At 55.8% G+C, this 27,699-nt stretch overlaps 1 protein-coding gene across 4 annotated transcripts in view; it reads left to right on the top strand.

Moving 5' to 3' along the window:
• Positions 1-12,218, top strand: part of ppp1r13l (protein phosphatase 1, regulatory subunit 13 like) — a 66,493-nt gene extending 54,275 nt beyond the window's left edge. For all 4 annotated transcript variants that reach the window (XM_070867723.1, XM_070867722.1, XM_070867720.1 and 1 more), the window contains exons 8-13: positions 1,841-2,346; positions 5,569-5,706; positions 7,031-7,164; positions 8,723-8,889; positions 9,766-9,965; positions 12,129-12,218. In XM_070867723.1, coding sequence (XP_070723824.1) covers positions 1,841-2,346; positions 5,569-5,706; positions 7,031-7,164; positions 8,723-8,889; positions 9,766-9,965; positions 12,129-12,158 — 1,175 coding nt within the window. In that variant the 3' untranslated portion in view covers positions 12,159-12,218. The remainder of the gene's footprint in view (positions 1-1,840; positions 2,347-5,568; positions 5,707-7,030; positions 7,165-8,722; positions 8,890-9,765; positions 9,966-12,128) is intronic.
• The last annotated feature ends 15,481 nt before the right edge of the window (positions 12,219-27,699 follow it).

Here is a 27,699-nt window from a genome sequence, read left to right as displayed (position 1 = left end):
AATGTGATAATGACCCAGATCATCTGTTTTTAGTTATGTTGTTAGAGGGATAAATATTGGCCCCAGGACACCAGGGGTAACCCCCCTGCTCTCCTTGGAAATCTTGGGTGCCTTGGGATCTTTTATGTCCACCTGAGAGAGCAGACGGGGCCTCGGTTTAACGTCTCATCTGAAAGACGGCACCTCCGACAGTGCGGTGCTCCCTCAGTACTGCCCCTCCGACAGTGCGGTGCTCCCTCAGTACTGCCCCTCCGACAGTGCGGTGCTCCGTCAGCACTGCCCCTCCGACAGTGCAGCACTCCCTCAGTACTGCCCCTCCGACAGTGCGGTGCTCCCTCAGTACTGCCCCTCTGACAGTGCAGCGCTCCCTCAGTACTGCCCCTCTGACAGTGCAGCGCTCCCTCAGCACTGCCCCTCCGACAGTGCGGCGCTCCCTCAGTACTGCCCCTCCGACAGTGCGGCGCTCCCTCAGTACTGCCTCTCCGACAGTGCGGCGCTCCCTCAGCACTGCCTCTCCGACAGTGCGGCGCTCCCTCAGCACTGCCTCTCCGACAGTGCGGCGCTCCCTCAGCACTGCCCCTCCGACAGTGCGGCGCTCCCTCAGCACTGCCCCTCCGACAGTGCGGCGCTCCCTCAGCACTGCCCCTCCGACAGTGCGGCGCTCCCTCAGCACTGCCCCTCCGACAGTGCGGCGCTCCCTCAGCACTGCCCCTCCGACAGTGCGGCGCTCCCTCAGCACTGCCCCTCCGACAGTGCGGCGCTCCCTCAGCACTGCCTCTCCGACAGTGCGGCGCTCCCTCAGCACTGCACTGGGAGTGTCAGTCTAGGTAGAGAGGCGGAGAGGTTTAGGGAGGGAGTTCCAGAGCTTGGGGCCCCGGTAGCTGAAGGCACGGCCACCGATGGTGGAGCGATTATCATCAGGAATGCTCAAGAGGGCAGAATTAGAGGAGCGCAGACATCTCGCTGGGGGGGAGAGGGGAGAGGTTACTGAGATAGGGAGGGGCGAGGGCCATGGAGGGATTTGAGAACAACAATGAGAATTTTGAAATCGAGGCATTGTTTAACCGGGAGCCAGTGTAGGTCAGCGAGCACGGGGGTGGGGGGGGCTGGGTGAGCGGGATTTGGTGCGAGTTAGCACCTTGAGGAAAGGAGAGGCAAATGACAGTCTTGCGACAGTTATACAGGGTATTGGTGAGGCCACACCTGGAATACTGCGTGCAGTTTTGGTTTCCATATTTACGAAAGGATATACTTGCTTTGGAGGCAGTTCAGAGAAGGTTCACTCGGTTGATTCCGGGGATGGGGGGGTTGACTTAAGGAAAGGTTGAGTAGGTTGGGCCTCCACTCATTTGAATTTCAGAAGAATGAGAGGTGATCTTATCGAAACGTATAAGATGATGAGGGGGCTTGACAAGGTGGATGCAGAGAGGATGTTTCCACTGATGGGGGAGACTAGAACTAGAGGGCATGGTCTTAGAATAAGGGGCCGCCCATTTAAAACAGAGATGAAAAATTTCTTTGAGGGTTGTAAATCTGTGGAATTCGCTGCCTCAGAGAGCTGTGGAAGCCGGGACATTGAATATATTTAAGAAAGAAATAGACAGTTTTTTAAACAATAAGGGAATAAGGGGAGCGGGCGGGGAAGTGGAGCTGAGTCCATGATCGGATCAGCCGTGATCTTATTGAATGGCGGAGCAGGCTCGAGGGGCCGAATGGCCGACTCCTGCTCCTGTTTCTTATGTAACTCAGGCCGTGGGTTCGGGAGTAGGGTTGGAGCTCCGTGGCGGTGTTGGTATTGTTGGTTTAAGCCTGCGGTGTTTTATTTCTCCTCTGGCTGCAGTCGGAAGGAGGGTGACCGACTCCTCGCCGCAGTCTGCGGACGGCAGGTTTCCCGCGCTGCCGATACCGCCGGCGCCCGAGACGGAGGAGGTGGAGCCGGAGATCGCCGCCATCTTTCGGACCGGCGAGGCGGCCGACGCAGAGAGCCACAAGGCAGGCGAGCCCCGGCCCCTCAGCCCCACCCGCCTCCAGCCCCTCTCGCTGCCCGACTCCGAGGCCATCCAGGACATGGAGGAGCTGCTGAGGATCCGGGCCGCCATTCCCCGGGCCCTGAAAAAGCGGGGCTCCATCGACACGCCCACCGCCCAGCTGCTGCTGCCCACCCAGAAGCGCGCCCGCCTCTACCAGCAGGTCACCAACTTCTTCACCAGGAGGCACCAGGAGCTCGCCGAGGAGCCTGCCGCTCGGCCCTCCTCCCCGCAGACCTCGCCCGACTCGGAGTCTGACCTCGCCCCCGACCTTCTGACCCCGCGCGTGGAATCGCCGACCTCCCAGCCTACCTCGCCCGTAAGTTCCACATGAGAAACCTCCCGGGAGAAGCAAGGGGACTGAGCCAGAATGAGGAACTGAAAGGAATTAGTCTTAGTAAAAAAAAAAAGTGTACTGAAGAAAATAATGGGAATTAAGGTCGATAACGCCCCTGGACCTGATGGTCTACATCCTAGGGGTTTTGAAAGAGCTGGCTATCGAGATAGTGGATGCAATGGTTGTCATAAGAACATAAGAAGCAGGAGCAGGCCATTTGGCCCCTCGAGCCTGCTCCGCCATCCAATAAGATCACGGCTGATCTGATCTTGGGCTCAGCTCCACTTCCCCGCCCACTCCCCATAACCCTCGACTCCCTTATCGTTCAAAAATCTGTCTATCTCCACCTTGCATATATTCAATGACCCAGCCTCCACAGGGGCAGAGAATTCCACAGATTCACGACCCTCCGAGAAGAAATTCCTCCTCATCTCAGTTCTAAATGGGTGACCGCTTATTCTGAAACTGTGCCCCCTAGTTCTAGATTCCCCCATGAGAGGAAATATCCTCTCTGCATCTACCCTGTCCAGCCCCCTCAGTATTTTATATATTTCAATAAGATCACCTCATTCTTCTAAACTCCAATGAGTACAGGCCCAACCTGCTCAACCTTTCCTCATACGTCCAAATTTCCATGGATTCTGGAACGGTTCCTGCAAATTGGAAGTTAGCAAATGTAACCCCGCTATTTAAGTAAGGAGGGAGAGAGAAAACCCGGGAACTACAGACCAGTTAGCCTGACATCAGCCATAGGGAAAATGCCAGAATCTATTATTAAAGACGTGGTAACAGGGCATTTAGAAAATAATAGGATTGGCCAGAGTCAACACGGATTTATGAAAGGGAAATCACGTGATAAATCTGTTCGAGTATTTTGAGGATGTAACTACCAGAATAGATAAGGGGGAACCAGTGGATGTGGTATATTTGGATTTTCAGAAGGCATTCGATAAGGTGCCACACAAGAGGTTATTGAACAAAATTAGGGCTCATGGGATTGGGGGTAATATACTAACATGGATTGAGGATTGGTTAACGGACTGATACAGAGAGTAGGAATAAACGGGTCATTCTCGGGTTGGCAGGCTGTAACTAGTGGGGTGCTGTCAGGACCCCAGCTAGTCACAAACTATATCGATGATTTGGATGAGGGGACCAAATGTAATATATCCAAGCTTGCTGATGATACAAAGCTCGGTGGGAATGTAAGTTGTGAGGAGGATGCAAAGAGGCTTCAAGCGGATATAGACAGGCTGAGTGAGTGGGCAAGAACATGGCAAATGGAATATAATGTGGGGAAATGTGAAGTTATCCACTTTGGTGGGCAAAATAGAAAAGCAGAGTATTTTTTAAACGCTGAGAGAGATTGGGAAATGTTGGTGTTCAGAGGGACCTGGGTGACCTCGTACACCAATCACTGAAAGTTAACACGCAGGTACAGCAAGTGATTAAAGCAAATGGTCTGTTGGCCTTTATTACAGGAGGATTTGAGTATAAGAGTAAAGACGTCTTACTGCGATTATATAGGGCCCTGGTGAGACCACACCTGGAGTATTGTGCACAGTTCTGGTCTCCTGACCTAAGGAAGGATATACTTGCCACAGAAGGGAGTGCAGCGAAGGTTCACCAGACTGATTCCTGGGATGGGGGGATTGTCCTATGAGGAGAGATTGAGTAGACTAGGCCGATATTCTCTAGAGTTTAGAAGAATGAGAGGTGATCTCATTGAAACATACAACATTCTTACAGGGCTTGACAGGGTAGATGCAGGGAGGGTGTTTCCCCCCCCCCCGGGCTGGGGAGTCTAGAACCAGGGGTCACACAGTCTCAGGATAAGGGGTCGGCCATTTAGGACTGAGATGAGGAGAAACTTCTTCCCTCAGAGGGTGGTGAATCTTTGGAATTCTCTGCCCCAGAGGGCTGTGGAGGCTCAGTCGTTGAGTATAGTCAAGGCTGGGATCGATAGATTTTTGGATATTAAGGGAATTGAGGGATATGGGGATCGGGCGGGAAAGTGGAGTTGAGGTCGAAGGTCAGCCGTGATCTTATTGAATGGCAGAGCAGGCTCGAGGGGCCGAATGGCCGACTCCTGCTCCTGTTTCTTATGTTCTTGTATGCTGCCACGCCTCGAGAGTGAGGACCTGGCTGGGTGCCATCTCTCCTCCACTGATTGCCTGGCACTGCCCAGCTCCGATCAGGCACACCCCTGATTCATCGGCAAGTTGGCAAGCTCTGGGAGACCCGAGGATCAGAAATGTTGCAGCAGCAAACATTATTCTAAGGTTGGGGCTGAGGAACATTGCCAGGAGAGGGAGCTTTACTCTGTATCTAACCCTGTGCTGTACCTGCCCTGGGAGTGTTTGATGGGACAGTGTAGAGGGAGCTTTACTCTGTATCTAACCCCGTGCTGTACCTGCCCTGGGAGTGTTTGATGGGACAGTGTAGAGGGAGCTTTACTCTGTATCTAACCCCCTGTACCTGCCCTGGGAGTGTTTGATGGGACAGTGTAGAGGGAGCTTTACTCTGTATCTAACCCCCTGTACCTGCCCTGGGAGTGTGTGATGGGACAGTGTAGAGGGAGCTTTACTCTGTATCTAACCCCGTGCTGTACCTGCCCTGGGAGTGTTTGATGGGACAGTGTAGAGGGAGCTTTACTCTGTATCTAACCCCCTGTACCTGCCCTGGGAGTGTGTGATGGGACAGTGTAGAGGGAGCTTTACTCTGTATCTAACCCCTTGTACCTGCCCTGGGAGTGTTTGATGGGACAGTGTCGAGGGAGCTTTACTCTGTATCTAACCCCGTGCTGTACCTGCCCTGGGAGTGTTTGATGGGACAGTGTAGAGGGAGCTTTACTCTGTATATCTAACCCCCTGTACCTGCCCTGGGAGTGTTTGATGGGACAGTGTAGAGGGAGCTTTACTCTGTATATCTAACCCCCTGTACCTGCCCTGGGAGTGTGTGATGGGTTTGGGTACATGCTATTGAAGGGTTCCATTCGCAAACACTGATCTTTGACAGTCTGCACAAATGCCTCGAGTGTCCGTGCTGGAGATTATCGGATGGGCCGACCAGGCCGGTGAATCGTGGTGGTTGGAACATTTGTGCTTGTTGGTGATTAACCCCGTGCGTGCCCGCTACACGGCGATGCACCGGGGCAGAACGAGTCCGTGCTGACCTGTCTTTCTCTCCGGCCTCTCTCTCCAGTTGAAGCGTTCGATCCTGAAGCGAGACGGCGTTCCCGCGAGCGGCACCAAGATGAGGGCGCGTTTGGACCCGTTGGTGCTATTATTGGACGCGGCGCTGCTCGGGGAGCTCGATGTGGTGCAGCGGGTCGTATACGAGGTAAATTCGCGGTCGGCTTTCAGCCAGCTTCGGTTTTGACCCCCCCCCCCCTCCCGGAAGTATTTTTTTTAAAGAGGAAATCAGTGATTTTTTAATGTAAAAAAAACTACTGGCTTCAATGGCTCCACAGTGACCCCACCAGGTTCTTGGGATAACTGCAGCCACTGTCGGAAGTTGCTCTCTCGCCCGTGGCTCAGTGGGCAGCACTCTCTCCTCCGAGTCAGAAGGTTGTGGGTTCAAGTCCTACTCCAGAGACTCGAGCACAGAAATCCAGGCTGACACTCCCAGTGCAGTGCCGAGGGAGCGCCGCGCTGTCGGAGGGGCGGTGCTGAGGGAGCGCCGCACTGTCGGAGGGGCAGTGCTGAGGGAGCGCCGCACTGTCGGAGGGGCAGTGCTGAGGGAGTGCCGCACTGTCGGAGGGGCAGTGCTGAGGGAGCGCCGCACTGTCGGAGGGGCAGTACTGAGGGAGTGCCGCACTGTCGGAGGGGCAGTGCTGAGGGAGCGCCGCACTGTCGGAGGGGCAGTGCTGAGGGAGTGCCGCACTGTCGGAGGGGCAGTGCTGAGGGAGTGCCGCACTGTCGGAGGGGCAGTGCTGAGGGAGCGCCGCGCTGTCGGAGGGGCAGTGCTGAGGGAGCGCCGCGCTGTCGGAGGGGCAGTGCTGAGGGAGCGCCGCGCTGTCGGAGGGGCAGTGCTGAGGGAGCGCCGCGCTGTCGGAGGGGCAGTGCTGAGGGAGCGCCGCGCTGTCGGAGGGGCGGTGCTGAGGGAGCGCCGCGCTGTCGGAGGGGCAGTACTGAGGGAGCGCCGCACTGTTGGAGGGGCGGTGCTGAGGGAGCGCCGCGCTGTCGGAGGGGCGGTGCTGAGGGAGCGCCGCACTGTCGGAGGGGCGGTGCTGAGGGAGTGCCGCACTGTCGGAGGGGCAGTACTGAGGGAGTGCCGCACTGTCGGAGGGGCAGTGCTGAGGGAGCGCCGCATTGTCGGAGGTGCCGTCGTTCGAATGAGACGGTAAACCGAGGCCCCGTCTGCCCTCTCAGGTGGATGTAAAATATCCCAGGGCACTATTTTGAAGAAGAGCAGGGGAGTTCTCCCCGGTGTCCTGGGGCCAATATTTATCCCTCAATCAACATCACAAAAAAACTTATGATCTGGGTCATTATCACGTTGCTGTGTGTGGGAGCTTGCTGTGCGCAAATTGGCTGCCGCGTTTCCCACATTACAACAGTGACTGCGTTCCAAAAGTAGTTAATTGGCTGTAAAGCGCTTTGGGACGTCCGGTGGTCGTGAAAGGCGCTATATAAATGCAAGTCTGTCTTCCGTCTCTTCCCAGATGAATGACCCGAGCCAGTCCAACGCTGAAGGCATCACCGGGCTCCACAACGCAGTCTGCGGCGGCCATTACAACGTGGTTGAGTTCCTCGTCAACTTCGGGGTCAATGTTAACGCCCCCGACAGCTACGGCTGGTGAGTCTTCAAAGTGCTCTCCGTGCCCGTGCCAGCAGTGCCCCCCTCCCCCCCCACCGAGGCAGACGGGCGAATTAATTCCCTGCCGCAGATACTCGGCCAATCAGACCAGGAAGAATAACTTGTAGATATATAGCGCTGTTAACGTAGAGAGAAGTTGTGGGAGCGGAGAGGTTTTGGAGCCTAATCAAACACCACCAAGCCACATGAGATAGCAAGACGGATGGTTTTTAAGGAGCAGAGAGAGGGAGAAAGACTGAGGGGTTCAGGGGGAGGGTATTCCACAGCTTTCACACGTGTAGCGGTCGCAGGTTGCTCGGCTGTGATGCCTCCCACAGTCAAATGGCTCCCACAGCCAACGCTCGCCGATCCGGCTCGTGCACAGTCAATGACCAGTCATTCGCTACCCCTGCCCCAGTGCGGGTGAGGCCTTCAAAAGCCGCGGGGGGGAATGGGAGAGAGGGAGGGATGTGATGGAGTGGGGGGGGGGGGGGGGGCAGGGCAATGAAGGGGGAGAGAGAGAGAGAGAGAGAGAGAGAGAGAGAGACAGTGTGAGGGAGGGATGGAAGTGATGGAGGGGGGGAATGAAGGGGGAGAGAGAGAGAGACGGTGTGAGGGAGGGAGGGAAGTGATGGAGGGGGGGAATGAAGGGGGAGAGAGAGAGAGAGACGGTGTGAGGGAGGGAGGGAAGTGATGGAGGGGGGGAATGGAGGGGGAGAGAGAGACGGTGTGAGGGAGGGAGGGAAGTGATGGAGGGGGGGGAATGAAGGGGGAGAGAGAGAGAGAGACGGTGTGGGGGAGGGAGAGAGGGAAGTGATGGAGGGCAGGGAAGGAAGGGAGAGAGAGAGAGAGAGAGGAGAGGGACGGTGTGGGGGAGGGGGGAATGGGAGAGAGGGAGGGGGGGAATGAAGAGCGAGAGAGAGAGAGACAGAGGAGAGGGGAGGGACGGTATGGGGGAATGGAAGAGAGAGGGAGGGAAGTGATTGGGGGGGGGGGGGCGGGAGAGAGAGAGAGAGATGGTGTGGGGGAGGGAGGGAAGTGATGGAGGGCAGGGAAGGAAGGGAGAGAGAGAGAGAGAGGAGAGGGACGGTGTGGGGGAGGGGGAAATGGGAGAGAGGGAGGGAAGTGATGGAGGGAAGGAAGGGAGAGAGAGAGAGGAGAGGGACGGTGTGGGGGAGGGGGGAATGGGAGAGAGGGAGGGAAATGATGGAGGGAAGGAAGGGAGAGAAAGAGAGGAGAGGGACGGTGTGGGGGAGGGGGGAATGGGAGAGAGGGAGGGAAATGATGGAGGGAAGGGAGAGAGAGAGAGCGAGAGACACGGTGTGGGGGAGGGGGGAATGGGAGAGAGGGAGGGAAATGATGGAGGGAAGGGAGAGAGAAAGCGAGAGAGACGGTGTGGGGGAGGGGGGAATGGGAGAGAGGGAGGGAAATGATGGAGGGAAGGGAGAGAGAGAGAGCGAGAGGGACGGTGTGGGGTAACGGAGGGAGGGTGCCGGGGAGGGCAGAGTATGCGCTATAATCGGGTGGATGTGTTTAGCTGACGGGTCTCTGTGTCTAGGACGCCCCTGCACTGTGCTGCTTCCTGTAACGACCTGCCGATCTGCACCCTGCTGATGAGGAAAGGAGCCGCCATCTTCTCCATGACCCTGACCGACGGAGACACGGCCGCCGAGAAATGTGACCGTTACCTGGACGGCTATGAGGAATGTGCCCGCTTCCTGTTCAGTGAGTAACCGCCCCGCCCTCAATCTCCTACCTCTCCTCTTTCTTCACTGCCACCTTCTGTTTCTTCCCTCCCTCGTGCTTTCTCTCTCTCCCTCACTCTCCTCCCCTCCCTCCCGCATGCTTTCTCTCTCCCTCCCTCCCTCCCTCCCACGTGCTTTCTCTCTCTCCCTCCCTCCTGCGTGCTTTCTCTCTCTCTCCCTCCCTCCCGCGTGCTTTCTCTCTCACTCCCTCCCTCCCGCGTGCTTTCTCTCTCACTCCCTCCCTCCCGCGTGCTTTCTCTCTCACTCCCTCCCTCCCGCGTGCTTTCTCTCTCTCTCCCTCCCTCCCGCGTGCTTTCTCTCTCACTCCCTCCCTCCCGCGTGCTTTCTCTCTCTCTCCCTCCCTCCCGCATGCTTTCTCTCTCACTCCCTCCCTCCCGCGTGCTTGCTCTCTTTCCCTCCCGCGTGCTTTCTCTCTCTCTCTCTCTCTCTCTCTCTCCCGCGTGCTTTCTCCCTCTCCCCTCCTGCGTGCTTTCTCTCTCACTCTCTCCCTCCCTCCCGCGTGCTTTCTCCCTCCCGCGTGCTTTCTCTCTCACTCTCTCCCTCCCTCCCGCGTGCTTTCTCTCTCTCTCCCTCCCTCTCGCGTGCTTTCTCTCTCACTCCCTCCCGCGTGCTTTCTCTCTCACTCCCGCGTGCTTTCTCTCTCCCTCCCTCCCGCGTGCTTTCTCTCTCTCTCCCTCCCTCTCGCGTGCTTTCTCTCTCACTCCCTCCCGCGTGCTTTCTCTCTCACTCCCGCGTGCTTTCTCTCTCACTCCCTCCCGCGTGCTTTCACACTCGCTCTCTCCCCCTCGCTCTCTCGTTCGCTCACTCACACACTGACTCTCTCTCCCCCCCCCAGGTGCAGAGCAGCAGGCGGGGATGATGAACAACGCGGTTGTTTACGGGCTGTGGGACCACAAGGCGGAGAGCAGTGACGAGTTGTCGTTCCGTGACGGGGAGACCATCACCATCCTGCGGCGCGGGGACCGGGATGAGGGCAACTGGTGGTGGGCATCGCTGTACGGCCGGGAGGGCTATGTGCCCTACAACTACCTGGGGGTACGTGCTCAGAACCCGTGACATTGCTTCTCCTCGCGCCCCCTCCCCCCCCCCCCTGACTCTGGGTGGGATTCTGTCCCGTTCCTCGTGTGTGAGCTCGGATGGTTATTGTCAGCCGGCTATTCGGCTAAGCGAGGCGTCGCGGGTTGAGCCCATTCCTGTCCGCCTCGGACATCCAATGCCTGCGCCTTCCAGCAGGGGTCACTGGGGAGCCACGAGGAGCGTATAACAGCTGCTCAGGTTGCAGGCGTTGGTCAGGAGGTGGCACTCTGTACCAAGCTCGTCTGTGAGCCTCAGTACCACTCTGCGGGGGTGGGGTGGGGGGGCACTTGCCTACACGCTGAGATTTGTTTGTGGGAGGAGAGGGGAGTTCCCTCTATACTGCCGTACTCGGACTCGAGGTGTCAGCTGTGGCTCAGTGGGCAGCTCTCTCGTCCCGGAGCCAGAAGGTTGTGGGTTCAAGTCCCACTCCAGAGATTTGAGCACAGAAATCTAGGCTGACACAGTGCAGTGTCGAGGGAGCGCCGCACTGTCGGAGGGGCAGTGCTGAGGGAGCGCCGCACTGTCGGAGGGGCAGTGCTGAGGGAGCGCCGCACTGTCGGAGGGGCAGTGCTGAGGGAGCGTCATACTGTCGGAGGGGCAGTGCTGAGGGAGCGCCGCACTGTCGGAGGGGCAGTGCTGAGGGAGCGCCGCACTGTCGGAGGGGCAGTGCTGAGGGAGCGCCGCACTGTCAGAGGGATAGTAATGAGGGAGCGCCGCACTGTCGGAGGGGCGGTGCTGAGGGAGCGCCGCACTGTCGGAGGGGCAGTGCTGAGGGAGCGCCGCACTGTCGGAGGGGCAGTGCTGAGGGAGCGCCGCACTGTCGGAGGGGCAGTGCTGAGGGAGCGCCGCACTGTCGGAGGGGCAGTGCTGAGGGAGCGCCGCACTGTCGGAGGGGCAGTGCTGAGGGAGCGCCGCACTGTCGGAGGGGCAGTGCTGAGGGAGCGCCTCACTGTCGGAGGGGCAGTACTGAGGGAGCGCCGCACTGTCGGAGGTGCCGTCTTTATGAGACGTTAAACCGAGGCCCCGTCTGCTCTCTCAGGTGGATGTAAGAGATCCCACGGCCACTATTTCGCAGAAGAGCAGGGGGAGTTCTCCCCGGTGTCCTGGGGCCAATATTTATCCCTCAATCAACATCACTAAAAGAACTGGAAATCTGAACCAAAACCAGAAAGTGCTGGAAATACTCAGCAGGTCCGGCAGCTTCTGTGGAGCGAGAGAGAGCTTTAACGTTTCAGGTCGATGTCCTTGCATCAGAAAACATCATTTGGTCACTGTTTGTGGGAGCTTGCTGTGCGCAAATTGGCTGCCGCGTTTCCCACATTACAACAGTGACTGCACGCCAAAAAGTACTTCATTGGCTGTAAAGCGCTTTGTGATGACCAGAGGTGGAACTTGCATTTCTATAGCGCCTTTCATAACCACCGGACGTCCCAAAGCGCTTTACAGCCAATGAAGTACTTTTTGGAGTGTAGTCACTGTTGTAATGTGGGAAACGCGGCAGCCAATTTGCGCACAGCAAGCTCCCACACACAGCAATGTGATAATGACCAGATAATCTGTTTTTGTGATGTTGATTGAGGGATAAATATTGGCTCCAGGACACCAGGGGTAACTCCACTGCTCTTCTTCCAATAGTAGCCATGGGATCTTTTACATCCACCTGAGAGCAGACGGGGCCTCGGTTTAACGTCTCATCCGAAAGACAGCACCTCCGACAGTGCGGCGCTCCCTCAGCACCGCCCCTCCGACAGTGCGGCGCTCCCTCGGTACCGCCCCTCCGACAGTGCGGCGCTCCCTCGGTACCGCCCCTCCGACAGTGCGGCGCTCCCTCGGCACCGCCCCTCCGACAGTGCGGCGCTCCCTCGGTACCGCCCCTCCGACAGTGCGGCGCTCCCTCAGTACTGCCCCTCCGACAGTGCGGCGCTCCCTCAGCACCGCCCCTCCGACAGTGCGGCGCTCCCTCAGCACCGCCCCTCCGACAGTGCGGCGCTCCCTCAGCACTGCCCCTCCGACAGTGCGGCACTAGGAGCGTTGGCCTGGATTTATGTCAGCAAGGCGATATAGAAATACACGTTCTCTCTGATATTTCGATGCTGATCAAGTTGCCGTTTATCTTTGCAGCTGTTCCCGCGAGTGAGGCCGCTGGTGTAGGGGCGAGGGGCTCTCTGTGTACAGACTGCGAATGCTCCACTGGGCAGCCATAGGGGCACCGGGGACCACCCATTGCGAGGCAACCACCGTCCGAACCACAGCGCTGACTCACCACCGCCCCCTGCTGGTGCAGGCCCGCCACTGGCGATCACGAGGAAAACCCGGCCGTTGGAACCATCCCGCCGATTCTCCCGTCTCCCGACTGTGTCACCGGCTCGGCGACGGCCGGCCCGCCATGGCGCTCCACGCTCAGCTATTCGCCACTGTTGGCATCGCGCGTTTCTCCCGAACGGGAACTTTGTGTCTCGCTGGGGGCCAGAGCGAAGGCAGGAGTTTGCTGCTTGCATATTTGTTACTGATCCATCCCGACAGTACTTGAGGTGTCCCGGTGAGAGGCTTACTATTTCCCCCACCATCCGAAGCCCCCGCCCCTTTGTCCGCACGGGAGTAACACCGATACCCGTCCCTGTGGGCGCCAGTGAAGGAATCGACCCCCGACCCCTGACCCCCAACCCCCGACCCCCACCCTCACTGCCTTTCCACCATCTACAAGGCACAAGTCAGGAGTGTGATGGAACACTCCCCACTTGCCTGGATGAGTTGCAGCTCCAACAACACTCGAAGTTCGTCACCATCCAGGACAAAGCAGGCCGCTTGATCGGCCCGCTACCCACCACCTTCAACACTCACTCTCCCTCCACCACCGGCGCCCCCTGGCTGCAGTGTGCACCATCTACAAGATGCAACTCGCCAAGGCTTCTTCAACAGCACCTCCCAAACCCGCGACCTCTACCCCCTAGAAGGACAAGGGCAGCAGGCGCATGGGAACACCACCCCCTCCACGTTCCCCTCCCAGTCACACACCATCCCTCGACTTGGGAAATATATCGGCCGTTCCTTCATCGTCGCTGGGTCACAATCCTGGAACTCCCTCCCTAGCAGCACTGTGTGGGAGCACCTTCACCACACGGACTGCAGCGGCTCAAGAAGGCGGCTCACCACCACCTTCTCAAGGGGCAATAAGGGATGGGCAATAAACACCGGCCTTGCCAGTGACGCCCACATCCCAGGAACAAATAACAAAAAACCTTCTGAGTCGCGCACCGCCATCGGAACCCACCTCGTCGGCACAAACACACCAGCTCTCAGCCCGACCTGCCGCTCATCGATCAAGACCGAAATGGACCCTTTTTGCGGGAAATGGGGAAGGGGATTTGATCCAACGATTCGAGATCTGGTCTCTCTCCTCTATTTCCACGCAAGAGACTGGTGGCACAAACGATGAACTTTTTTTAATATATATATATATATATATAGCCGAATATAATCGAATTGGAATTGGGTTTGTGATATATTCCTGCGACCTCACTGAAGCTCGAGATGGCTTCAGTCTGGCAATTGCTTTATTGTGTAAACAGCAGTGGCTGCAATACTGCAGTAGTCCATGAGGTGGAGCTCTGTATTACAGGTTTACATTTTTCCTGGGAAACGCGCTCTCTCGCTCTCTCTCCACATCCAGACTGTCTGTTTCCATTACCCTAACCTGTACGCACAGCTAATAAGCAGTCAGAAAGTGCCGTTATCCGAGTGTTTTCAAATGTGTTTTTATTTTAGTGCTTTGTACGATTATTAAAATAATATTCGCGGAAATGTGGGAATCTGCGGTGTCTTCTGTGCTCATGCTGTGCGCGACCTTGACTCACATTTGACCCTGAAATGAGCTTCCGGCTACGGATCCACAGCATAACTAAAACCGCCTATTTCCACCTCCGTAACATCGCCCCGTCTCCGCCCCTTGCCTCAGCTCATCCTCTGCTGAAGCCCTCATCCTGGAGAAACTTCTTCACTCAGAGAATTGTGAACCTGTGGAATTCTCGACCACAGAAAGTTGTTGAGTTCAGTTCGTTGGATATATCGGCGACTCTCGATTAACCGCACACGGATGCAACGGGAAACCCTTGTAACGGCATTTAAAATTCCGTGTGTGTGATGTCACTTTGAAACTCTGATGTTCCTTTCGAATGTTGCCTGTTGAGCCTTGTTTTTAAGCGCTCTGCCTTGCCTCAGCTCCCGCTGCTGCTCGCACACAGGTCCACTGCCTCTCATAATTTATTAAAATGCCACGAACAGTTACAGGAAGTAATCAACAAGCCTAATGGTCTTTAGATCGAGAGGACTAGAATTCAAGGATTAGAAGATACGCTACAACTATGGGTTAGAGCACACCTGCTGTACTGTAAGCATTAACTGTAATGTCAACTCACTCTAACGGAGAAATCGTTTACCCGTCTTAGCCCAAGCCCCGAGGGACCCGGATAATCGAGAGTTGCCTGTATTCAAAAGGGAGTTGGATGTTGCCCTTATGGCTAAAGAGATCAGGAGGTATGGAGAGAAGGCAGGAATGGGGTACTGAAGTTGCATGATCAGCCATGATCATATTGAATGGCGGTGCAGGCTCGAGGGGCCGAATGGCCTACTCCTGCACCTATTTGCTATGTTTCTATCCATGCCTTTATTACCTCTAGACTTGACTATTCCAACACATTCCTGGCCGGCCTCCCACATTCTCCCCTACGTAAACTAGAGGTAATCAAAAATCTGGCTGCCCCGTGTCCTAACTTGCACCGAGTCCCGCTCACCCATCACCCCCTGTGCTCGCTGCCCCGTGTCCTAACTTGCACCGAGTCCCACTCACCCATCACCCCCTGTGCTCACTGCCCCCGTGTCCTAACTCGCACCCAGTCCCGCTCACCCATCACCCCCCTGTGCTCGCTGGCCCGTGTCCTAACTCGCACCAAGTCCCGCTCACCCATCACACCCCTGTGCTCGCTGGCCTGTGTCCTAACTCGCACCAAGTCCCACTCACCCATCACCCCCTGTGCTCGCTGCCTCGTGTCCTAACTCACACCGAGTCCCACTCACCCATCACCCCCTGTGCTCGCTGACCTACATTGGCTCCCGGTTAAGCAACACCTCGATTTCAAAATTCTCATCCTTGTTTACAAATCTCTCCATCTCACCCCCTGTGCCCTCGCCCCTCCCTATCTCTGTAATCTCCTCCAGCCCCACAACCCCCGCGATATCTGCATTCCTCTAATTCTGCCCTCTTGAGCATCCCTGATTATAATCGCCCCACCATCGGTGGCCGTGCCTTCAGTTGCCTGGGCCCCAAGCTCTGGAACTCCCTCCCTAAACCTCTCTACCTCACTTTCCTCCTTCAAGACGCTCCTTAAAACCGACCTCTTTGACCAAGCTTTTAATCGCCTGCGCTAATTTCTACTTGTGCGGCTCGGTGTCAAATTTTTATTGCATAATACTCCTTTGCAGCGCCTTGGGACGTTTCACTACTTTAAAGGCGCTATATAAATGCAAGTTGTTTTAATCAGACTGAGACGCAGTCTCGGGCCCAAGGACCTGTTCACCGGACCTGCAACCAGTTCTTCAGCTTCTAGCTGGTCTTTGTGTGATCGAGGAGACAGTGGCTGGATTTACAAGAGCCTTTGGTTTATCAAGTGCAGCGCCCAGTTTTCGCAGTGACTGGTGCTATATACATATATCATCATCATAGGCGGTCCCTCGAAACAAGGATGACTTGCTTCCACGCCAAAAAACGATGAGTTCACAGGTGTTTCAATGAAGGACCTAATATTCCGCAGCCTGAAGGGTGGAAGATGCCTGTGGGTGGATTATTTTAACGTGGGGTGACCGTTGCACACCAGCCACCACACGGGGCTTGACAGAGTGAGGTCTTGGTCCAGTGGCAAGGGTTAACCAGGACGACTGGAGACCTGCTCTGCTGCACGGACCCAGTGCGCGCACATATCGCACAGTGTGGGCTGGGCCCGTGCTGCCCCCGGGCCCTCGCCTCTCCTGGGCCCCGAACTTGCGCCTCCCCTGGGCCCTGGAACTCACGCCTCTCCTGGGCCCTGATCACATCCCTTTACAATCGCTGTCTAAATAACAGTGTAGGTAAATGCTCCCTCTCTCCAGCAGATGGTGATGTCTCTCTCTCTCTCTGTCGCACTGGCTTTAACAGGTGTAATACATGCTGTACAGCAAGATCCCAGGATCAATTCAGAGGGCACAGATGCAAGGTGATTGGAAAAAGAACCAGGGGGCAGAGAAGGAGAAATTTGTTTGGCTTGTTTTAAGCGCGTAAGACACGGGCTGTGGACAGAACAGCGGCATCTGCTGGGCAGACGGAGCATTAACGTGCACCGTTACATGTATGACCGAGGATGGGACGGTCTTGCATCTGTCCTGGAGGTGACGAAGGTTGAACAGGTTCCCACCGGTTCTATAGTTCCACTCCAGCGGGGGGGGAAACGCTTGTTGAGCGTGAGATGAGCATTGCAGCGAGGGAGATGGAGAAGAGGGTTGGGGCGATGACGCAGCCCTGTTTGACCCCGGTCCAGACATGGCTTGGGCCTGTGGTGGATCCGTTAGTCAGGATCACGGGCCTGCATGTCATCGTGGAGCAGGAGGAGGATGGCGACACACTTTTGGGGGGCAGGCGAAACAGAGGAGGACACTCCAAAGTCCCTCACGGTTAACGGTGTCAAAGGCATTTTGTGAGGTCTGTGTGCCCTGAATTGATCCTGGGATCTTGCTGTTGGAGCCAGTGTAGGACACAGGGACAGCACCATCTGCTGGACAGACGGAGCATTTACCTGCACCTTTATACATATACCTGATAAAGTGCAACATCCCCACCGACACCTGGGAGTCCCTGGCCAAAGACCAGTCCGCCCTAAGTGGAGGAAGTGCATCCGGGAGGGCGCTGAGCACCTCGAGTCTCGTCGCCGAGAGCGTGCAGAAACCAAGCGCAGGCAGCGGAAGGAGCGTGCGGCAAACCAGTCCCACCCTCCCCTTCCCTCAACCACTGTCTGTCCCACCTGTGACGGGGACTGTGGTTCCCGTATTGGACTGTTCAGTTACCTGAGAACTCACTTTTAGAGTGGAAGCAAGTCTTCCTCGATTCCGAGGGACTGCCTATGATGATGATTATATCAACGTGATTGGCAAAAGAACCAAAGGACTAAACAAATAAATTTGACAGAGCTACATACGAAATTAGGTCAAAGAGGTCGGTTTTAGGAGTGTCTTGAAGGAGGAAAGAGAGGCGGAGAGGTTTAGGGAGGGAGTTCCAGAGCTTGGGACCCAGACAGCTGAAGGCCACCGATGGTGGAGCGATTATAATCCGGGATGCTCAAGAGGGCTGAATTAGAGGAGCTCAGACATCTCGGCGGGGGGGGGTTGTGGGGCTGGAGGAGATTTCAGAGATAGGGAGGGGCGAGGGCCATGGAGAGATTTGTAAATAAGGATGAGAATTTTGAAATCAAGGCGTTGCTTAACCGGGAGCCAATGTAGGTCAGTGAGCACAGGGGGTGATAGGTGAGCGGGACTTGGTGCGAGTTAGGACACGGGGCAGCGAGCACAGGGGGTGATGGGTGAGCGGGACTCGGTGCGAGTTAGGACACGGGGGCAGCGAGCACAGGGGGGTGATGGGTGAGCGGGACTCGGTGCGAGTTAGGACACGGGGGCAGCGAGCACAGGGGGTGATGGGTGAGCGGGACTCGGTGCGAGTTAGGACACGGGGGCAGCGAGCACAGGGGGGTGATGGGTGAGCGGGACTCGGTGCGAGTTAGGACACGGGGCAGCGAGCACAGGGGGTGATGGGTGAGCGGGACTCAGTGCGAGTTAGGACACGGGAGCAGCGAGCACAGGGGGGTGATGGGTGAGTGGGACTCGGTGCGAGTTAGGACACGGGGGGCAGCGAGCACAGGGGGGTGATGGGTGAGTGGGACTCGGTGCGAGTTAGGACACGGGAGCAGCGAGCACAGGGGGGTGATGGGTGAGCGGGACTCGGTGCGAGTTAGGACACGGGGGCAGCGAGCACAGGGGGGTGATGGGTGAGCGGGACTCGGTGCGAGTTAGGACACGGGGCAGCCGAGTTTTGGATCACCTCCAGTTTACGTCGGGTAGAATATGGGATACCAGCCAGCAGTGCGGTGGAATAGTCACGTCTGGAGTGTGAAGAATGAGAAGCATCAGTCAAACCCCCGCCCCACCTAATCCATCTAGCAGCTGCTGTGTAAAGGGGGAGATCCCGGAGGCTTGTGGAGGGGGCTCTCTCCCAGTTGCCTCTGGTGTGAAATCCAAGAACACTCGGGAGAGGCAGCGGGTGGGGGGGTGGGGGGGGAAGAGGAGACATCCCGACTGATGTGATTTCCAGAGGTTGCCAGATGTGGGGCCTCGCGGTGGGATTGGCCAGCTCTGAGCAATTTCCCATTGTCGCCGTCTTGTGGGGCCGGGGCGTTGGGACTGCCCCACTGAGCTTGCCGACTGTCCGATCCCACTTGTTGCAACAGCGGGGGAGGTGTTGCTAAAGTGGGAAGCCCCCCACCTCCCTATTTCCCGTCCTATCTTGTCTGTGCTGAATCCATCTCCTGGAACTGTACATCCGGTACCCAAGGTCACTGCATCCTCCAAGTGTGATCCCAAGAGCCAATGATTGCTTCACGCAGTAACCCGACCCCAATCTCAGACCTAACACGTTTTAACCCTTTCACAGCTCTATGTTATGGGCTGCCTTATTTTTTTGCCCATATTTCTCTTCCCCAGAAGGTCTTGTCCCTTGCTGGGAATGTGCCTCCATAGAGTTTTGGTCTCCGTATTTAAGGAAGGATATACTTGCATTGGAGGCAGTTCAGAGAAGGTTCACTCGGTTGATTCCTGAGATGAAGGGGTTGTCTTATGAGGAAAGGTTGAGCAGGTTGGGCCTCTACTCATTGGAGTTTAGAAGAATGAGAGGTGATCTTATCAAAACATATAAGATGCTGAGGGGGCTGGACAGGGTGGATGCAGAGAGGATGTTTCCCCTCGTGGGGGAATCTAGAACTAGTGGGGGGCATAGTTTCAGAATAAGGGGTCGCCCATTTAAGATGGAGATGAGGAGGAATTTCTTCTCTCTGAGGGGGGTGAATCTGTGGAATTCTCTGCCCCAGAGAGCTGTGGAGGCTGGGTCATTGAATATATTTAAGGTGGAGATAGACAGATTTTTGAGCGATAAGAGAGTCGAGGGTTATGGGGAGCGGGCGGGGAAGTGGAGCTGAGTCCATGGTCAGATCAGCCATGATATTATTGATGGCGGAGCAGGCTCGAGGGGCCGAATGGCCGACTCCTGCTCCTATTATGTTCTTGGCCAACCTTCAGAATCCACCAAGCTCGCGAATGCACCAGTGAGTCGTCCAGACCAGGGATGTTCCCGGTTTGCCCCGAGGTAAGAATGGTCGCCAGCCCAGGCTCAGTGGTAACTCTCTCGCCTCTGAGTCAGAAGGTTGTGGGTTTGAGGCCCACTCCAGAGACTTGAGCACATAAACCAAGCTGACACTCCCAGTGCAGTACTGAGGGAGTGCCGCACTGTCGGAGGGGCAGCGCTGAGGGAGCGCCGCACTATCGGAGGGGCAGTGCTGAGGGAGCGCCGCACTGTCGGAGGGGCAGTGCTGAGGGAGCGCCGCACTGTCGGAGGGGCAGCGCTGAGGGAGCGCCGCACTGTCGGAGGGGCAGCGCTGAGGGAGCGCCGCACTGTCGGAGGGGCAGCGCTGAGGGAGCGCCGCACTGTCGGAGGGGCAGCGCTGAGGGAGCGCCGCACTATCGGAGGGGCAGTGCTGAGGGAGCGCCGCACTGTCGGAGGGGCAGTGCTGAGGGAGCGCCGCACTGTCGGAGGGGCAGCGCTGAGGGAGCGCCGCACTGTCGGAGGGGCAGCGCTGAGGGAGCGCCGCACTGTCGGAGGGGCAGTGCTGAGGGAGCGCCGCACTGTCGGAGGGGCAGTGCTGAGGGAGCGCCGCACTGTCGGAGGAGCAGCCCTGAGGGAGCGCCGCACTGTCGGAGGGGCAGTGCTGAGGGAGCGCCGCACTGTCGGAGGGGCAGTGCTGAGGGAGCGCCGCACTGTCGGAGGTGCTGTCTTTCAGATGAGATGTTAAACCGAGGCCCTGTCTGCCCCCTCGGGTGAACATAAAAAATCCCATGGCACCTTCTCATTTGGGTGGATTCTGGGTAGGCTGCAGGTACAAGAGTTTTGGCCACATTTGAAATATTGGGTAGTTTTAAATACCCCATAGGAAGGATAGAAAAGCAATGGAAATGTTGCAGCTAGAATTCATGAGGATGTTTACTGGGAAAAAGGGCTATAGTCACGTAGAAAGACTATAGATGTTGAACTTTTTTTTATGGGAACAAAGAAGGTTTATCAACCAGGTAAACGGTTTTTAAGAAAAATAATTTAATTTATATAGTACCTTTCTTGACCTCAGCATGTCCCAAAACGCTTTACAGCCAATGAAGTACTTTTGGAGTGCAGTCACTGTTGTAATGTGGGAAACGCGGCAGCCAATTTGCGCACAGCAAGCTCCCAAAAACAGCAATGTGATAATGACCAGATAATCTGTTTTTGTTAAATGTTGATTGAGGGATAAATATTGGCCCCAGGATGCCGGGGAGAACTCCCCTGGTCGTCTTCGAAATAGTGGCCGTGGGATCTTTCACATCCACCTGAGAGGGCAGACGGGGCCTCGGTTTAACGTCTCATCTCTCTGTTTGTCTGTATCTCTCTCTCCCTCTCGCCATCTCTCTCTCTCTCTCGCCATCTCTCTCTCTCTCTCGCCATCTCTCTCTCTCTTTCTCTGTGTCTCTCAGGCTCTGTGTGTCTCTCCGTCTCTCTCTCTCACTCTCTCTCTCTCTCTCTCTCTCCCCGTCTCCATCTCTCTCTGTCTCTCTCTCTGTCTCTCTTTCCGTCTCCATCTCTCTCTGTCTCCATCTCTCTCTGTCTCTCTCTCTCTCTGTCTCCATCTCTCTCTGTCTCTCTCTCTGTCTCTCTTTCCGTCTCCATCTCTCTCTGTCTCCATCTCTCTCTGTCTCTCTCTGTCTCCATCTCTCTCTGTCTCTCTCTCTCTCTCTCTCTCTGTCTCTCTGTCTCTCTCTCTCTCTCTCTCTCTCTCTCTCTCTCTCTGTCTCTCTCTCTGTCTCCATCTCTCTCTGTCTCTCTCTCTGTCTCCATCTCTCTCTGTCTCTCTCTCTCTCTGTCTCCATCTCTCTCTGTCTCTCTCTCTGTCTCTCTTTCCGTCTCCATCTCTCTCTGTCTCCATCTCTCTCTGTCTCTCTCTGTCTCCATCTCTCTCTGTCTCTCTCTCTCTCTCTCTCTCTGTCTCTCTCTCTCTGTCTCTCTCTCTCTCTCTCTCTCTCTCTCTCTCTCTCTCTCTCTGTCTCTCTCTCTGTCTCCATCTCTCTCTGTCTCTCTCTCTGTCTCCATCTCTCTCTGTCTCTCTCTCTGTCTCCATCTCTCTCTCTCTCTCTCTGTCTCTCTCTCTCTGTCTCTCTCTCTGTCTCTCTCTCCGTCTCCCTCTCTCTCTGTCTCTCTGTCTCTCTCTCTCTCTCTCTCTGTCTCTCTCTCTCTGTCTCTCTCTCTCTCCGTCTCTCTACCTCTCTCGGACTCTGTATCTCTCCCTCTCCCGCAGCTCTCTCTTCCACCCCACAGTTTGGGTGCTCCGAATGGGACCTCCTTCCCTGACTGGCTGGCTGGGGTCGGGTGGTCAGCGGGCGAGGCGAGCCGTTTCATTTGCAGCTCTTGTCCACCATGAAAGCGAACCTTGAGCGAAGGCAGCCCACTCCTGGACCCTGGCGTGTTTGGGGTGGGGGGGGGGGGGGGGCACTGGCTATCCGCGGCCGGAAGCTGGGGAACTGTCGGCCGAGAGAGGAAACCGACCCCTGGCTCGTGACTGGTGGAACAGTTGCTTCGGTCTGGAGATAAGGGCCACAGGATGGAAAGTGAGTGTTTCGGAGGAAGCAGCTGATTATTTGTAGATTTTTAAAAAACACAGCGTCCTGGTCAAACAGCGCAGGGGCGATAAAACATTGCGCGAGCCCCCCCCTTCACATCCCTCCCCCTTCACATCCCTCCCCCTTCCCCCACACCACTCCCTTCCCCCACCCCCCCTTCCCCACTCTTCCACCCCCCCCCCTCCCCGCCCCGCGCATGCCTCGCGTCTCTCGCTGTCTCCCCCCCACACACTGCTGTCCAGTAACCTTGCCAAACTTTATCGGGCGGTATCTCAGTTGCACTGTCACTATCCCGACACTGTTGCCTTCCTGGAAAGTGATTCAGGGTCAACGCCCACTGGGGAGGAATGGCGGGCAAACTTCTGCAGAGTGTCAATAACAAGCGGCAACTCCGGCATCAGTTCTATTGTTGCAGGAAGTGTTGCTAATGTCCAATTTCCTCCCCCCCCCCACCTCTTCCCTTCCGACCACTTGTATTTAATGTGGTAAAACAACAACTTGCATTTATATAGCGCCTTTAACATAGTAAAATGTCCCAAGGTCCTTCACAGCAGTGAAATAAAAATTTGACCCCAAGCCACACAAGAAAAAATTAGCGCAGGTGACCAAAAGCTGGGTCAACGAGGTAGGTTTTAAGGAGCATCTTAAAGGAGGAAAGAGGTGGAGAGGTTTAGGGAGGGAGTTCCAGAGCTTGGGGCCCAGGCAATAGAAGGCACGGACACCAATGGTGGGGTGATTAAAATGGGGGAGGCGCAAGAGGGCAGAATTGGAGGGGCGCAGACTTCTCAGAGGGTTGTAGGGGCAGGAGATGGGGAGGGGAGAGGGAGTTTTTTCCCTCCGCTCCTGAAGGCGACGATTCTCACTGGGGTACAGATCCAGGGTCAGAGGCCAGCTCTCTGGTGCCTCACCCAAGTGGCCGTCCTTCATGTTTGAGGTTTGTCGAGCTGTTGAGTGGGTGTGGCTCAGCCAGTCACGTGATGTTCGCAAGACTCAATAAAACCCCAGCCAGTTGGGTTTGGGGGATCCACGATGGGGCAGGTGGTTGTGAGCCTGGTGGATGAACCGGTAATGTGTCGGGTGATTGTTAAACCCTTTGCTAATAAACCAACTCGTTCTTAATTGCTCTGAATTCCTCAGAGCAGTTGAAGCAAATACATTGCAGACGGTGAGTGACCCCAGGTTATTGGACCGTGAGGGTCATCACCATTGAGCCCAATCTCTGTCTTTGTCTCCTCCAGACTCGACTGTTCCAATCTTCCGGCCAAGCCCCCCACCATCTTGTCAACTTGAGCTCAAACAAAACTCTGCTCCCCGTGTCCTAATTCGCACCAAATCATTCAGTGCTTGATGGGCGGCGGTTGGGGTAAGTGACCGGTTGTTTCTAAAGGGCACAGGACTCAACTGGACCAGCCACGGAAATAACGTGGCAGCAAGAGCAGGTCAGAGGCTGGGTATTCTGCGGTGAGTGCCTCACCTCCTGACTCCCCAAAGCCTTTCCACCATCTCATCATCATCATCGGCCTTTACTCATTGGAATTCAGAAGAACGAGAGGCGATCTTATCGAAACGTATAGGATTATGAGGGGGCTTGACAAGGTGGATGCAGAGAGGATGTTTCCACTGATGGGGGAGACTAGAACTAGGGGGCATAGTCTTCGAATAAGGGGTCGCCCATTTAAAACTGAGATGAGGAGGAATTTCTTCTCTGAGGGTTGTAAATCTGTGGAATTCGCTGCCTCAGAGAGCTGTGGAAGCTGGGTCATTGAATATATTTAAGACAGAAATAGACAGTTTCTTAAACGATAAGGGGGCGGGCAGGGAAGTGGACCTGAGTCCATGATCGGATCAGCCATGATATTGAATGGCGGAGCAGGCTCGAGGGGCCGTATGGCCGACTCCTGTTCCTAATTGTGATGTTCTTATCATAGGCAGTCCCTCGGAATCGAGGAAGACTTGCTTCTATTCTTAAACTGAGTCCTCAGGTGGCTGAACAGTCCAATACGAGAGCCACAGTCCCTGTCACAGGCCAGGAGTGTGATGGAACACTCCCCACTTGCCTGGATGAGTTGCAGCTCCAACAACACTCGAGAAGCTCGACACCATCCAGGACAAAGCAGCCGCTTTGATCGGCACGCTACCCACCACCTTCAACACTCACTCCCTCCACCACCGGCGCCCCCTGGCGGCAGTGTGCACCGTCTACAAGATGCACTGCGGCAACTCGCCAAGGCTTCTTCGGCAGCACCTCCCAAACCCGTGACCTCTACCGCCTAGAAGGACAAGGGCAGCAGGCGCATGGGAACACCACCACCTCCACATTCCCCTCCCAGTCACACACCATCCCGTCTTGGAAATATATCAGCCGTTCCTTCATCGTCGCTGGGTCACAATCCTGGAACTCCCTCCCTAACAGCACTGTGTGGGAGCACCTTCACCACACGGACTGCAGCGGTTCAAGAAGGCGGCTCACCACCACCTTCTCGAGGGGCAATCAGGGATGGGCAATAAATGCCTGCCTTGCCAGCGACGCCCACATCCCGGGAACGAATGCCGAAAATACCCCAGACCCACTGTGGCGGGCTGACCCAGGGCCAGAGATGGCTTCCGTGTGAACTTGTCTTGAACTTGTCCGTGCATGTACTGCGGAGAAACGGGGAGGAAGTACTCTGCATTGAAAGTGCTTCCTCTGCACTTAACTTCCTCTGCAAGGAACAAATGGAAAAGTCTCTCGTGTGTGTGTGTGTGTGTGCGCGCTGGTGCGTAATATCGTAGCGGACGGAGAGAGGCGCTTGCAAGTTCTGCTGCAGGTGAGACTGACTGATTTCTCGCCCTCCATCGCAAAGGCGAAAGGGGTGGGAGTGCAAGAGAAGCTGGTATGCCCATCAATCAGAAAGGTGATGGACTTCAGTGACCTGGATCCCCCGCCTGCTCAGATCCTGGACGGAAGGAGCTCGCGGATTCACGTCTGCTCTCTCGACGCGGGCTCCAGCCTTGTATCCCGTCTGTTTACGGTTGAGGGGAGGGTTGAGGGGGAGGGGAGGCGTTATTTCCAATGCCTATGTCCTCCCTGGTTTGTTTTTTTTTTTTCTTTTCCCGCTGTCACAGAACAAAAAAAACAGATGAGTCACCCGCCATGCATGTTTTCGCTGGGGGCGGGGGGCATAACTCGATCGGAATGTGTCGGAGAATGGGGGGAAGTGGCAATTAACCAGGACAGGAAAGCCAGCATTGTGTGTTCCTTGCTCTCGCTCTGACTGAAACCTCTTGCACAAACAATGGAGCAGAACAAAAAGAATTCGTTGCATGTCCCATCACAAAGTCCAAGTGAAGCAGCGATATGATTGTGAATTTGTTTTCCTGTGTTGGAATATTTTTTTGTTCAATTTTTTTTTTCCCCCCCTCCTTGTTCCTGGTGATGTTGGGATACAATTTCCATTAATGACCTCATCCCAATCGGTCGATCTTAATGTACGAACCGAGATAGAAAGATCGCTATTTCTATAGCGTCTTTCACAGCCAATGAAGTACTTTTTGGAGTGTGGTCACTGTAGTAATATGGGAAACGCGGCAGCCAATTTGCACACAGCAATGTGATAATGACCCACATCATCTGTTTTTTTTTTGTGTGAAGTTGGTTGAGGGATAAATATTGGCCCCAGGACACTGGGGAGAACTCCCCCTGCTCTTCTTCGAAATAGTGGCCATGGGATCTTTTATGTTCACCTGAGAGGGCAGACGGGGCCTCGGTTTAGCATCTCATCTGAAAGACGGCACCTCCGACAGTGCAGCACTCCCTCAGCACTGCCCCTCCGACAGTGCGGCGCTCCCTCAGCGCTGCCCCTCCGACAGTGCGCCGCTCCCTCAGCACTGCCCCTCCGACAGTGCGCCGCTCCCTCAGCACTGCCCCTCCGACAGTGCGCCGCTCCCTCAGCATTGCCCCTCCGACAGTGCGCCGCTCCCTCAGCACTGCCCCTCCGACAGTGCGCCGCTCCCTCAGCACTGCCCCTCCGACAGTGCGGCGCTCCCTCAGCACTGCCCCTCCGACAGTGCGCCGCTCCCTCAGCATTGCCCCTCCGACAGTGCGCCGCTCCCTCAGCACTGCCCCTCCGACAGTGCGGCGCTCCCTCAGCACTGCACTGGGAGTGTCAGCCTGGATTTTTGTGCTCAAGTCTCTCAAATGGGGTTCGAACCCACAGCCTTCTGACTCAGAGGCGAGAGTGCTGGCCACTGAGACATGGCTGACACAGGAAGCTCCCACAAACAGCAATGTGATAATGACCAGATAATCTGCCTTTTTAGTGATGTTGATTGAGGGATAAATATTGGCCCCAGGACACTGAGGAGAACTCCCCTGCTCTTCTTCAAAATAGTGGCCGTGGGATCTTTTCCGTCCACCTGAGAGGGCAGACGGGGCCTCAGTTTAAAATCTCATCTGATAAGAACATAACATAAGAAATAAGAGCAGGAGTAGGCCATATGGCCCCTCGAGCTTGCTCCACCATTCAATACGATCATGGCTGATCCAGTCAACTCCACTTCCCTGCCCAGTCCCCATAACCCCTTTACTCCCTTATCGGTTAAGAAACTGTCTATCTCTGTCTTAAATTTATTCAATGACCCAGCGACCAATGATAGGATGGCCCCTCCGACAGTGCAGCGCTCCCTCGGTACTGCACTGGAAGTGTCGGCTAGATGTTCGACTATGATAGTCATCGCAGTCTGAGCCGGACCCTGTGCTCCCTTGGCATCTGCGTGTGCTCACTTTCCATTCTGGGGGGGCTGGTGTCACGGGTTCACTGGACAGCGATCTGAATGTCTAATTCTTCCCTCCTTAACTCGGGGTGTTGAGGCCGATTGTTTTGCCCTGGGTGATATCGGGCAGCTCAGCATCAAACCAGTGGGTCAAACGCAGAACATGTCTGTGTTACAAAAATATCGCCCTCCCCTCGAGCATGCGCCACTGAGTCTCTGGGCCTGACTCTGTAATGTCTGCCCCTGTGAGCATGCTCATAGGCTGATGGAGCTGTTGAGTCATGAGTGGCTTAGCCAGTCACGTGACGTTCACAAGACTCAATAAAACCCCGGCAAGTTGGGTTCGGGGGATCCACGATGGGGCAGGTGGTTGTGAGCCTGATGGATGAACCGGTAATGTGCAGTGCGATTGTTAAACCTTTGTTAATAAACCAACTAGTTCTTAATAGCAGTGTGTTGCTATGAATTCTTAAGCAAAGAAGCCATGAAGCAAATACATTCCAGCCTACAAGAACAACAACTTGCATTTATATAGCACCTGTAACGTAGTAAAACGTCCCAAGGTGCTCCACAAGGCGTAATCAAACAAACCTTGGCACCGAGCCCCATAAGGAGATATTGGGACAGGTGACCAAAAGCTTGGCCAAAGGGGTCAGTTTTAAGGAGCGTCTTAAAGGAGGAGAGAGAGGCGGAGAGGTTTAGGGAGGGAGTTCCAGAGCTTGGGGGCCCAGGCAGCTGAAGGCACGGCCGCCAACGGTGGAGCGATTATAATCGGGGGGATGCGCAAGAGGCCAGAATTGGAGATCGCAGAGGGTTGTGGTGCTGGAGGAGATTACAGAGATGGGGAAAGGGCGAGGCTGAGAATTTTAAAATCGAAGCGTCGCTGGACCCAGAGCCAGTGTGGGTTGTCGAGGTGAGAGGTGAGCGGGAGTCGGTGCGAGTTACGGGTGGC

This window comes from Pristiophorus japonicus, chromosome 26, assembly GCF_044704955.1.
Source record: "Pristiophorus japonicus isolate sPriJap1 chromosome 26, sPriJap1.hap1, whole genome shotgun sequence".
In the NCBI taxonomy this organism is placed as follows: domain Eukaryota; kingdom Metazoa; phylum Chordata; class Chondrichthyes; family Pristiophoridae; genus Pristiophorus; species Pristiophorus japonicus.
The sequence above is the reverse complement of the archived record's forward strand: the minus strand, read 5'-3'. Positions and strand labels throughout refer to the sequence as shown.